General features: G+C 43.8%; 1 protein-coding gene across 3 annotated transcripts in view; it reads left to right on the top strand.

Moving 5' to 3' along the window:
• The first annotated feature begins 1,659 nt into the window (after positions 1–1,659).
• Positions 1,660–14,935, top strand: part of LOC116956387 (uncharacterized) — a 36,856-nt gene continuing 23,580 nt past the window's right edge. Inside the window, exons 1-3 of one of the 3 annotated variants that reach the window (XM_076054225.1) lie at positions 1,660–1,851; positions 8,052–9,505; positions 13,900–13,972. In XM_076054225.1, the coding sequence (XP_075910340.1) occupies positions 1,720–1,851; positions 8,052–9,505; positions 13,900–13,972 (1,659 nt within the window). In that variant the 5' untranslated portion in view covers positions 1,660–1,719. Of the gene's footprint in view, positions 1,925–8,051; positions 9,506–13,899; positions 13,973–14,935 lie in introns of all 3 variants that reach the window. The other 2 variants (XM_076054224.1, XM_032977973.2) reach the window with 2 other exon arrangements.

Below are 14,935 nucleotides of genomic sequence, written 5' to 3'. Positions count from 1 at the left end.
AAGAAAGAACACGTTCTGGAAAAGGAAGATCATCTTCTGGAAAAGGAAGAACATCTTCTGAAAATGGAAGAACATCTTCTGGAAAAGGAAGGTCATCTTCTGGAAATGGAAGAACATCTTCTGGAAAAGGAAGAACATCTTCTGGAAAAGGAAGAAAATCTTCTGGAAAAGGAATATCATCTTCTGGAAAAGGAAGAACATCTTCTGGAAAAGGAAGAACATCTTCTGGAAAAGGAAGAACATCTTCTGGAAAAAAAGAACATCTTCTGGAAAAGGAAGAAAATCTTCTGGAAAAGGAAGAACATCTTCTGGAAATGGAAGAACATCTTCTGAAAAAGGAAGAACATCTTCTGGAAAAGGAAAAACATCTTCTGGAAAAGGAAGAACATCTTCTGGAAAAGGAAGAAAATCTTCTGGAAAAGGAAGAACATCTTCTGGAAAAAAAGAACATCATCTGGAAAAGGAAGAAAATCTTCTGGAAAAGGAAGAACATCTTCTGGAAATGGAAGAACATCTTCTGGAAATGGAAGACCATCTTCTGGAAAAGAAAGAACACGTTCTGGAAAAGGAAGATCATCTTCTGGAAAAGGAAGAACATCTTCTGAAAATGGAAGAACATCTTCTGGAAAAGGAAGGTCATCTTCTGGAAATGGAAGAACATCTTCTGGAAAAGGAAGAACATCTTCTGGAAAAGGAAGAACATCTTCTGGAAAAGGAAGAAAATCTTCTGGAAAAGGAAGAACATCTTCTGGAAAAAAAGAACATCTTCTGGAAAAGGAAGAACATCTTCTGGAAAAGGAAGAAAATCTTCTGAAAAAGGAAGAACATCTTCTGGAAAAGGAAGAACATCTTCTGGAAAAGGAAGAACATCTTCTGGAAAAGGAAGAACATCTTCTGGAAAAAAAGAACATCTTCTGGAAAAGGAAGAAAATCTTCTGGAAAAGGAAGAACATCTTCTGGAAATGGAAGAACATCTTCTGAAAAAGGAAGAACATCTTCTGGAAAAGGAAAAACATCTTCTGGAAAAGGAAGAACATCTTCTGGAAAAGGAAGAAAATCTTCTGGAAAAGGAAGAACATCTTCTGGAAAAAAAGAACATCATCTGGAAAAGGAAGAAAATCTTCTGGAAAAGGAAGAACATCTTCTGGAAATGGAAGAACATCTTCTGGAAATGGAAGACCATCTTCTGGAAAAGAAAGAACACGTTCTGGAAAAGGAAGATCATCTTCTGGAAAAGGAAGAACATCTTCTGAAAATGGAAGAACATCTTCTGGAAAAGGAAGGTCATCTTCTGGAAATGGAAGAACATCTTCTGGAAAAGGAAGAACATCTTCTGGAAAAGGAAGAACATCTTCTGGAAAAGGAAGAAAATCTTCTGGAAAAGGAAGAACATCTTCTGGAAAAAAAGAACATCTTCTGGAAAAGGAAGAAAATCTTCTGGAAAAGGAAGAACATCTTCTGGAAATGGAAGAACATCTTCTGGAAAAGGAAGATCATCTTTTGGAAATCGAAGAACATCTTCTGGAAATGGAAGAACAGCTTCTGGAAAAGGAAGAACATCTTCTGGAAATGGAAGATCATCTTCTGGAAAAGGAAGATCATCTTCTGGAAATGGAAGATCATCTTCTGGAAAAGGAAGAACATCTTCTGGAAACCGGAAGTTCTCCTTCTGGATTCATGCCGGGAAAACGTCTTTCAGCTCGAGGATGAAACCCGCCAATGAAAACGACGGCGCCCCCGTCACGTGGCAACGCTCGGAGCCAATGGGCGATCGCGGCGATTCTCGGGCGACAGTTGGCGACCCCGGCGGGAAAAGCGGCGGGAGCGACCGGCGGAGAGGAGTCCCCTGGGGTAGGAGAGGAGGCCCCTGGGGTCGGCGTCCTCACGAGGAGACGCCGCCCTCACTCTGTGCATCCTTAACACGGTGATAACGCCTTTCCTTTGTCACATTCACCTGCCTGAGATGGATATTATCACTGCATCACACTACTATTATACTCCTTCTTTGGTTCTTTCGGTAAAGTCACGTAGAATGAGAATAAAATAATAAATTGATAAAATAAAATAACACAATAATATTCTCACGACGTTTCGGCCACAACACAAGCAATTCAGTAGGCTCACATGCCATTGACTTTTCCAAGACAGAGGTTCTTTGTAAGCCATCTGGCTACCATGAGAGATTAGTTCATGAGGCTATCCACATATACAAGCACAGAGACAATTTCAACCGAGAAGATTGATTCTATCTTAGCAATCATTGGAAAGATTTGATAAACCATTTCAGGTCTTAATTGATTGTTCACGCTTACAGTGGCTTTCAGACAACATACATTATAAAAAATTTAGTTTCCCCCCTCCTCTTTTCAGAATATAGATGGACTAGTCCTAAATAAACTGCCAAATCGTTGCGCGTGGCGCTAACGGTTTTTTATATAAATAAATAAATGCGCCGTTTACAAATAAATTTATGCAAACCAACACACCTGAAGACGACCGTTTGAGTTATGGTCGAAACGTCGTGAGAATTTTTTTATTGTTTTATATATATTTTATTATTTTGTTGTTTCCCTTCAACGTGACTTTACCGAAAAAACTAAGAATACTATTATACTGTATCACTCTGTACATCCTTAACAAGAGGACGGTGATAACGCCTTTCCTTTGTCACATTCACCTGTGTGAGATGGATATTATACTGTATCACACTACTAGTATACTGTATCACACTACTATTATACTATATCACACCACAACCATACTGTATCACTACTATTATACTGTATCACTACTATTATACTGTATCACACTACTATTATACTGTATCACACAACCATACTGTATCACAACTATTATACTGTATCACACTACTTTTATACTGTATCACACAACTATTATACTGTATCACACAACCATACTGTATCACACTACTATTATACTGTACCACACTACTATTATACTGTATCACACTACTATTATACTGTATCACACCACAACCATACTGTATCACTACTATTATACTGTATCACACTACTATTATACTGTATCACACTACTATTATACTGTATCACACTACTAGTATACTGTATCACACTACTAGTATACTGTATCACACTACTATTATATTGTATCACACTATTATACTGTATCACACTACTATTATACTGTATCACACCACTATTATACTGTATCACACCACTATATTACTGTATCACTACTATTATCACACTACTATTATACTGTATCACACTACTATTATACTGTATCACACTACTATTATACTATATCACACCACAACCATACTGTATCACAACTATTATACTGTATCACACTACTATTATACTGTATCACACTACTATTATACTATATCACACCACAACCATACTGTATCACAACTATTATACTGTATCACACTACTATTATACTGTATCACACTACTATTATACTGTATCACACTACTATTATACTATATCACACCACAACCATACTGTATCACTACTATTATACTGTATCACTACTATTATACTGTATCACACTACTATTATACTGTATCACACAACCATACTGTATCACAACTATTATACTGTATCACACTACTTTTATACTGTATCACACAACTATTATACTGTATCACACAACCATACTGTATCACACTACTATTATACTGTACCACACTACTATTATACTGTATCACACTACTATTATACTGTATCACACCACAACCATACTGTATCACTACTATTATACTGTATCACACTACTATTATACTGTATCACACTACTATTATACTGTATCACACTACTAGTATACTGTATCACACTACTAGTATACTGTATCACACTACTATTATATTGTATCACACTATTATACTGTATCACACTACTATTATACTGTATCACACCACTATTATACTGTATCACACCACTATTATACTGTATCACACCACTATTATACTGTATCACTACTATTATCACACTACTATTATACTGTATCACACTACTATTATACTGTATCACACTACTATTATACTGTATCACACTATTATACTGTATCACACCACTATTATACTGTATCACACCACTATTATACTCTATCACACTACTATTATACTGTATCACACCACTATTATACTGTATCACACTACTATTATCACACTACTATTATCACACTACTATTATACTGTATCACACTACTAGTATACTGTATCACACTACTATTATACTGTATCACACAACCATACTGTATCACAACTATTATACTGTATCACACTACTAGTATACTGTATCACACTACTAGTATACTGTATCACACAACTATTATACTGTATCACACTACTATTATACTGTATCACACTACTATTATACTGTATCACACAACTATTATACTGTATCACACTACTATTATACTGTATCACACTACTATTATACTGTATCACACTACTACCATACTGTATCACCACTATTATACTGTATCACACTACTATTATACTGTATCACACTACTATTATACTGTATCACACTACTATTATACTGTATCACACCACAACCATACTGTATCACTATTATACTGTATCACTACTATTATACTGTATCACACTACTATTATACTGTATCACACAACTATTATACTGTATCACACAACCATACTGTATCACAACTATTATACTGTATCACAACTATTATACTGTATCACACCACACAACCATACTGTATCACAACTATTATACTGTACCACAACCATATTGTACCACACTACAACCTTACTGTATCACACTACTATTATACTGTATCACACCACAACCATACTGTATCACATACCTATTATACTGTATTACACTACAATTATACTGTATCACACTACTATTATACTGTATCACACTACTATTATACTGTATCACAACTATTATACTGTATCACACAACCATACTGTATCACAACTATTATACTGTATCACTACTATTATACTGTATCACACTACTATTATACTGTATCACACCACAACCATACTGTATCACACTACTATTATATTGTATCACACTATTATACTGTATCACACTACTATTATACTGTATCACACCACTATTATACTGTATCACACCACTATTATACTGTATCACTACTATTATCACACTACTATTATACTGTATCACACTACTATTATACTGTATCACACTACTATTATACTGTATCACACTATTATACTGTATCACACTACTATTATACTGTATCACACCACTATTATACTGTATCACACCACTATTATACTCTATCACACTACTATTATACTGTATCACACCACTATTATACTGTATCACACTACTATTATCACACTACTATTATACTGTATCACACTACTATTATACTGTATCACACTACTAGTATACTGTATCACACTACTATTATACTGTATCACACAACCATACTGTATCACAACTATTATACTGTATCACACTACTAGTATACTGTATCACACTACTATTATACTGTATCACACTACTATTATACTGTATCACACAACTATTATACTGTATCACACTACTATTATACTGTATCACACTACTATTGTACTGTATCACACTACTACCATACTGTATCACCACTATTATACTGTATCACACTACTATTATACTGTATCACACTACTATTATACTGTATCACACTACTATTATACTGTATCACACCACAACCATACTGTATCACTATTATACTGTATCACTACTATTATACTGTATCACACTACTATTATACTGTATCACACAACTATTATACTGTATCACACAACCATACTGTATCACAACTATTATACTGTATCACAACTATTATACTGTATCACACCACACAACCATACTGTATCACAACTATTATACTGTACCACAACCATATTGTATCACACTACAACCTTACTGTATCACACTACTATTATACTGTATCACACCACAACCATACTGTATCACATACCTATTATACTGTATTACACTACAATTATACTGTATCACACTACTATTATACTGTATCACACTACTATTATACTGTATCACAACTATTATACTGTATCACACAACCATACTGTATCACAACTATTATACTGTATCACTACTATTATACTGTATCACACTACTATTATACTGTATCACACCACAACCATACTGTATCACACTACTAGTATACTGTATCACACAACTATTATACTGTATCACACTACTATTATACTGTATCACACTACAACCATACTGTATCACACTACAACCATACTGTATCACACCACAACCATACTGTATCACACCACAACCATACTCTATCACACCACAACCATACTGTATCACACCACAACCATACTGTATCACACTACAACCATACTGTATCACAACTATTATACTGTATCACACCACAACTATTATACTGTATCACACCACAACCATACTGTATCACAACTATTATACTGCATCACACCACAACCATACTGTATCACACAACTATTATACTGTATCACACTACTATTATACTGTATCACACTACTATTATACTGTATCACACTACTATTATACTGTATCACACTACTATTATACTGTATCACACTACTAGTATACTGTATCACACTACTATTATACTGTATCACACCACAACCATACTGTATCACAACTATTATACTGTATCACACCACAACTATTATACTGTATCACACCACAACCATACTGTATCACAACTATTATACTGTATCACACCACAACCATACTGTATCACACTACAACTATTATACTGTATCACACCACAACCATACTGTATCACACCACAACTATTATACTGTACCACACCACAACCATACTGTATCACACTACAACTATTATACTGTATCACACTACAACCATACTGTATCACACTACTTTTATACTGTATCACACTACTATTATACTGTATCACACAACTATTATACTGTATCACACTACTATTATACTGTATCACACTACAACCATACTGTATCACAACTATTATACTGCATCACACCACAACCATACTGTATCACACAACTATTATACTGTATCACAACTATTATACTGTATCACACTACTATTATACTGTATCACACTACTAATATACTGTATCACACAACTATTATACTGTATCACACTACTATTATACTGTATCACACTACTATTATACTGTATCACACTACAACCATACTGTATCACAACTATTATACTGCATCACACCACAACCATACTGTATCACACAACTATTATACTGTATCACAACTATTATACTACATCACACCACAACCATACTGTATCACACAACTATTATACTGTATCACAACTATTATACTGCATCACACCACAACCATACTGTATCACAACTATTATACTGTATCACACAACTATTATACTGTATCACACTACAACCATACTGTATCACACAACTATTATACTGTATCACACTACAACCATACTGTATCACACTACAACCATACTGTATCACACTACAACCATACTGTATCACAACTGTTATACTGTCACACAACGATTCTACTGTATCGCAATGATTATACTGTATCACACTGCACGCGTATACTGTATCACACTGTACGCTTATACTGTCACATTACGTTTATAGCGTATCAAACTATACGCTTGTACTGTTGCACATTGTACGCTTATACTGTATTACAATATACGCTTATACTGTATCACTTGATGCTTATGCTGTATCCCTCACTGGGGAGACAAAGGCGACCGTGCGGGTGTGGTGCTGGCCACCCACACTCCTCGTGTGTTGACACAGTGCCGGCCTTAGTAGGTGCTACTCGCTAACAGCACTTGCCCCAACAGTCTTTTAAGGTTATACGGGGGATCTTTGTCTCTGATGGTGTTTCTGGGTATTACACTGTACGCGTATATTGTATTGCTTCCTGGGGAGACAAAGGCGCCTGGCCGTGGTGCCGGCCACTCACCCCCTCATGTGCCACAGTGGCCGGCCTTCATAGGTGCTGCTCGCGAACAGCACTTGCCCCAACGTTCTGTTGAAACTATTTCTGGGCGATCTTTGTCTTTGGTGTAGTTTCTGGCGGTTCCTGCCAAGCCCAACAGCTGCAGGATGATGGCTTCAGACGAGGGCAGTGCCCGACTGCGCTGCCGTCACCGGACCAGGTCGGGCTCCGCCGTCTCGTCAGCCCCGCTCGCCTCGCTCGCCGCTCCCCACGCGGCCAAAATGTCGACGGCGCGGCTCCGTGACGAGGCCGGCGAGCCGACGGGCAGGAGGCATCACCGGCCCGACGCGGCTCCGTCACGCAAACACCACGACAACGATGATGACCACGCCGCCTCCGTCTCGCGACGGCCGCCCGACGTCGTCATCGGCAACGCTCGCAAGAGACGAGCGCTTGCCAGCGAAGACGAGTCTGCTGGCAGCTCCGGTTGGCCGCCGTCACTGGCCACGGCGAGAGGCGCCGCCCGCGGTGTTGACGATGACGACTCCGACGGCGAGTGTTCTCTGCTCTCTCGCTTGTTGGCCAAAGGTGGAAAAACCGGCGTGGGCAAATTAAACGGCAAAACACGCAGGGACAGTGCCATCGAAGACGTCCTTTGCTTCCTCCCCGTCAGTAAAAGCGACGCTCGCAGAGACAGAGACGGTGCGGGCAGCGGCGGCGGCGTTGTAAGGGAGTGCGCCCGACGTTCCCGCCAATCAGCGGAGTGGCACAGCCCCGACGCTGCAGGGACAGTCGCTTCCGGCATAGGCGGTGGTGGTGGTGGTGCCGTTGCCGCCGCCGCCGCTCCTGCCGCTATTCCCGCTGGGCACTTCGGAGCTCAGAAATTGGACGGTGACGATGCGCGACGTATTCGCCACAGTCGCAAGGGACGGCTAGCAAACGGCAGGCGGAGTGCCGACGGCATCTATAAGAACAGCAGCGGCGGTGGCAGCGGCACCAACAGCAGCACCAACATGGACAGCAGCAGGAATAGCACCAATATCGACAGCAGCAGCACCAACATCGATAGCAGCAGCACCAACATCGATAGCAGCAGCACCAACATCGACAGCAGCAGCACCAACATTGACAGCAGTGATGATCACGGCTCTGTCGCCGATGTGCCACCGCCGCTGTGGTCCGGTGAGCGGCCGAGCGCGGCCCGTGTTGGTACCGTCGCCGCGGAGGCAGAGGGGGACAGCGATCCCGTCCCCGGTGGCTCTCTCGGCATTTGCCATGGCGTGAGCGGCGACAGTGGTGGAGCCGACGACGACGGTGGAGCCGACGACGACGGTGGAGCCGACGACGACGGTGGAGCCGACGACGACGACGGTGGAGACGACGACGACGACGGTGCCGCCAGTGTTGGGTTGATGGACGCCGCGTTTGTGGAGACCTCCGGGCGCTTCTCCGACTCCAGCCCCTCCACCGTCCCGGCAACGCCGGAGCTGGCGCGCAGGCGGCGGCGCGGTGGACTCTTCCTGCACCGGCGCTGCCGCCGCGTGAGTGTCACGCGTAGCCCCAACTTCGTGCCAGTCACGCCGAGGTGCGTCTGTGTGTACGTTTTTGTGTACGTCTGTGTGTGTGTACGTCTGGATGTATGTCTCTCTGTATGTCTGTGTGTGGGTGTGTGTACGTCTAAGTGTATGTCTGTGTTTACGTCTGTGGGTGTGTGTGTACGTCTATGTGTACGTCTTTGTACGTTGTGTGTGTGTGTAATGCTGTGTGGAAGCTACCCCCGGTCTTCTTGGCCACGGTCATGTTCTCCCTTCTGTATGCTTGTCAAACATGGACCCATCTAATGGAACATCTGCGCCGGTTAGAAACATTCAGGCTCGCCTGCCTAAGATCCGCCCTGGGTTTGACCTGCAGGCTGGATTGTGTGAGTAGCTCACAAATCACTGTCCCATCGGTGAGCTCCTCTGGCAGACAAGGCCGCGTTGGATGGGTCATGTAGCCCGCATACCCAGCCACCACATGCCCAAGCGGCTTCTTTTTGGCCGAATAGAGGGGGCTACACGGGCATGACCCGGCAGGAGAGGAGATGGACCGATGCGGTACGGGAGGATGTGCGGCTGAGTGGACTTTTCGAAACATCACATGGCCTTAAAGTACACCTGGCTTGGCACAGGCGCTGTGGTGACGTCGCCGTCACTTTGTGGCAAATGCCGGGTATTGGCATTGGTACGTTGATCTTCTTTCAGCACCACTGTACATAGCCAAATGCGCTAATCGGAGGTGTGGGGGGTGGGACAGACGACAAACTAAAACAACAATAAGAAATTAGTTTTCAATCTAGATGATTTAAATGTGCGGCATAGCTCCTGGTGGATTCCTAAAGGAACAGCGAATTGGTGGGTGGGTGAGTGAATGAGTGGGTGAGCGAAATGGTAAGTGAGATGATTGTTAAGTGAATGAGTGGGCGAGTGAGATGGTGGGTGACTGGGTAAATGATTGAAATGTACGTATATGTTGAATTTCTTTCGCATCGTACGTAGCCAACCATGCTAATCGGAGGTGCGGGGGAAGAATAACAAACTAAACGCAACAAAAACTGTTTTAAAGAAATTAGTTAATCAATCTAGACGATGATTAAATTGAAGACATCTCACTATCTCCAGGTGATTTGCTTGTCAGTTTCGATCTTTGTTTACCAAAGTTCCTGTGCCTAACACCATTGCAATTGTAGCGGGTCCAACTGAGTCGCAGACGTCGTTCCTTTTTAGAGGCAACACATTTATTTACAACACCTTAACACAAAGGAGTAACTGTCCCTTTACCAGATACAACCTAGGGTGGTGACCACCCAGCTAACTACACTATACAGAGGAGTTATTGCTACGAAGGGTCAGACCCTCACTCGGGTCTCTGACCACGTGGTTCCTCATAGGACGCAGAGCTTCCCGCTTGCAGAACGAAGAGACCCCGGTCCCTCTCAGGGACCCGCCTATATCCCTCTCCGGTCGGGGCCGCTCCGCCCTCGGCCCTGCCCGCCTTCTTGAACATTCTCGTTCCCTCTCCAACCTTCTCAAGAGCTCTCCCCGGACACGTGATCACCCACTCGTCCCCCCACCTGGGGCCCCCTGTGTGGACAGTCCCGATCACGTGTCTTCGGGGTCAACCAGAGTGCCATGGCACGGGGCAACCCTGCCCCTGGGCTCACACTCACCCCCTCCCCCTCGGGGGAGCCCCCACCACACGTTGTGCGTGGTGCCCGCACTATCCCAGTGCTCGCCAAGCCCCGCTAGGGCTGGTATTACACACAGCCACCCACACGGTGCTGTCCACGATGTAGGAACATTGAATGGCACGACCCTTCCGGGCCGGCACCATACAGTGACATCCCCGATGTCACTACACAATCATTGAAGGTTTGGTTCAACAAGGACTGTATGCTGATGTACCGGCCCTGGTTAGACACTGCTTCACCAACACTTACTTCATCTGGAATGGGACATTGTACAAACAAGTTGAAGGTACCCCAATCGGTTCTCCCTAATCTTCAGTTGTAGCCAATGTTTTCATGGAAAATTTTGAGACAGATGCCATCCAGGCATCTACCCTACATCTTTCCTTGTGGTAGAGATACGGAGATGATACGTTCATGATCTGGCCACATGGCCCAACAGCTCTGGACCAATTCTTCAACCACATCAATTCCATACACCCAGCCATAAAATTCACCATGGAGGTGGAAAAGGATGGCAAGTTACCATTCTTGGATGTTTGTATCGCAAAGAGACCTAATGGCTCAATGGGACACTGTCTACAGGAAATCCGCCCATACGGATGCCTACCTAAAACCTGACTCCCATCACCATCCATCCCAGAAGAATTCTCTCATCAAAACTCTACACCATAGAGCTCACCACCAGCCAGTGAACTAGAGCACGTATACCAAGCCCTCAAGAAGAATGGGTATTCAGACTACACAATCTATAAAGCTATCACCCCAACCGTTGGGAAAGAACCATCTGAGGACCCAATCAAAACCATCACCTTGCCATACATAGAAGAGGTCACCAAAAAGATTTCCAAAATCATGAGCAAACACAAGATCCAGGTACGATTCAACACAGTGCATAAAATTCGTGATTTGATCCCATCTGTGAAGGATGTGGTCCCTGACATGCAATACCCTGGTGTCTACAAACTAAGCTGTGTCTGCGGCAGCTGTTACATTGGGGAAACTAAGCGACATGTCTCGGACCGGGTTCGTGAACATAAGGCAAATCTGAAACACGGCAGGACTAATACCTCAGCCATGGCTGATCATTATTTTAACGCTGTGGGCACACGAAATTGATTTTGCCAAGACGAGGGTACTCTGCAAGCCCACTGGCTATCAGCAAAGATTCGTTCATGAAGCCATCCAGATATATAAACACAGACACAATTTCCACCGAGAAGATGGGTACAAACTGAGCAATCATTGGAAGGACGTTATTCACCAGTTTAGGTCATAGCTGGCTGTGATGTTCCCTTCATACCTACCTATGTTAGCAGTTATTTTCCATTCTGAGTTACATTCACTAACACAGCCACCGTTAGCTGTATTAGTAAATGGTGGCTTGCCATCCTTTTCCACCTCCATGTGGTGAGCTCTCCCCGAGCTTACATTTACAAGCACATTTCTTACATTGGCATGCTTATTGCTTACATTGACATGCTAATTGCTTACATTGACATGCTAATCTCTCACAATACAATGGCCACCCCCACAGCTTCGTTTGTCAAGATTTACCCGATCTTACATTTACATGGAAATTTAATCTCTAGCCCCTCCCACTGACCCTTGGGCTACACCCATCCCAAACCTTTATAACTCCTTACCTTAGCAGCGCTCCCACCATATATTCTCAGCAGCTCTCCCGCGATATTTCTCACCTGATGACGATTGCTTGTGTTGCGATCAAAACGTCATTAGATTGTTTTTATTTGTGTTATTTTTTTATAATTTGATGTATCTACGTGGCTTTACTGAAAGACCCAAATAATATAATAGACGATTTAAAGAGCGTTCCAGACGGCCGCAGAAGCAGCGCATCTGAAAGTGCCACGCTATGATGATGCGGTGACCACCGTCTTTGTTTGACGGCTAGTATAGTGTAGCGTATAGTAATATGTAGCGTAGTGTATAGGAGTGTGTAGTGTAGTCTGTAGTGTAGTGTTTAAGAATGTATAGTGTATAGAGCACGTAAAAGCGCCGCGCGATGATATGGCGACCCACCTTCTTTGTGGTTAGCCTCAAAAGCGACTGCTGCTGCGAGGATGGTGACTGGAAAAGTGATGTGGTGAGAGAAGGGGGGGGGGGGGCGGGGGGAGGTAAGAGATGAAGTGAGAAGGGAGAGAGGTGAGATATGAGGTGAGGTGAGAAGGGAGAGAGGTGATAGATGAGTGAGGTGTGACAGGGGAGGGAAAGAAAGTGAGAGGTGAAATCGGAGATTGGAGAGCAGAGCTGGTGAGATGAGGGGGCAGAGCTGGTGAGGTGAGGGGCCAGAGCTGGTGATAGAGAAGAAAGGAAGAGGAGGAATGAGGTGAGGGAGGTGAGAGATGCCATTGACGAGGTGAAATTCAACAGGTGAGGTGTGAGGTGAGCCGAAAAACAGGGCGTAGGTGAGTGACAACGATTGCGAGTCTCGGTGCCGGCGAGTGTCACTGTTGGTGAGCGTCAGTGTGGGTGAGTGTCACAGTTGGTGAGCGCCAGTGTGGGTGAACGTGTTGGTGAGTGTCACTTTTGGTGCGTGTCACTGTTGGTGAGCGTCAGTGTAGGTTAGCGTGTTGGTGAGTGTCAATGTTAGTAAGTGTCAGTATGGGTGAGTGTCGCTGTTGGTGAGCGTCAGTGTGGGTGAGCGTGTTGGTGAGTCAGTGTTGGTGAGCGTGTTGGTGAGTGTCGGTGAGCGTATTGGTGAGTGTTGTCACCATGGTTACTACCCACAGCCCCATCCTTGCCAGCAGAAAGAGGCGGCAGCCGCTGCCAGAGCTCAGCTCGGAGCCACCGGCGTGCTCAGAGGTGAGTGTGTCAGTCGGTGTGTGTGTCAGTGACCTGGTCCAGGCCTATGATACCATCAGTAGGCCTGGGCTCTGGGTAGTTTTTCGTGCTTTCGGAGTCCCTGACCCTCTCCTCACGATCATTAAGGACCTTCGTGATGGTGAGCGGGCCCGGGTAAAACTACGTGGCTGGGAGTCAGAGCCATTCCCTGTACACCTTGGGGTGTTACAGGGATGTCCTCTGGCTCTTACATTATTTAACATCTATTTCGACTACGTAGTTCGTGAAGCCTTCAATAGCTGTACCAGGGGAATCTTCCATATGGTACAGATACAATGGGTGGCTGATCGATGCCCGGGTGCGGTCAAGGGATGGCTCCCTATTGCTCAACCATGTTATGTATGCCGATGATCTGGTAATCGCTGCTCACTCAGAGGAGGAGTTGTAGGCGCTGCTGCTGAACTGGAGCTTGCCACTAAGCGGTGCGGCATTACCATCAGCCCCACCAAAACTAAGCACCTGCCTGGGCATTTTGTACCATCGGACACTCGACCCCCAAAACTCCCAATTGGTGAAAGGGCAGTTGTGGAGAGTTCCCATACTTGGGCAGTGTCCTCATGGCCGGCTCCGGTTTAACAGCAGAGGTCTCACTCCGAATCAGTCGAGCGGCATTATCTTTTCATCGGTTGCGTAACGCTGTGTGGAAGCTACCTGGTCTGTCGCTCTGCACGAAGCTTCAGGTCTTCTCGGCCACGGTCATTCCCTCCCTTCTCTACGCTTGCGAAACATGGACCCCCCTAATGGAACATCTACGCCGGTTAGAAACATTTAGGCTGGCCTGCCTACGATCCATCCTGGGTTTAACCAGGCTGGATTGTATGAGGAGCTCACAAATCCTTCAAAGATCTGGACAAAGTCCCATCGGTGAGCTCCTCCGGCAGGCAAGGCTGCGTTGGCTGGGTCATGTAGCCCCGCCCAGCCACC

The sequence above is a fragment of the Petromyzon marinus genome, chromosome 65 (genome assembly GCF_048934315.1).
Source record: "Petromyzon marinus isolate PM22_M1 ecotype Great Lakes invasive population chromosome 65, UKy_Petmar_22M1.pri1.0, whole genome shotgun sequence".
Lineage (NCBI taxonomy): Eukaryota > Metazoa > Chordata > Hyperoartia > Petromyzontiformes > Petromyzontidae > Petromyzon > Petromyzon marinus.
This window is presented reverse-complemented; position numbering and strand designations above follow the sequence as displayed.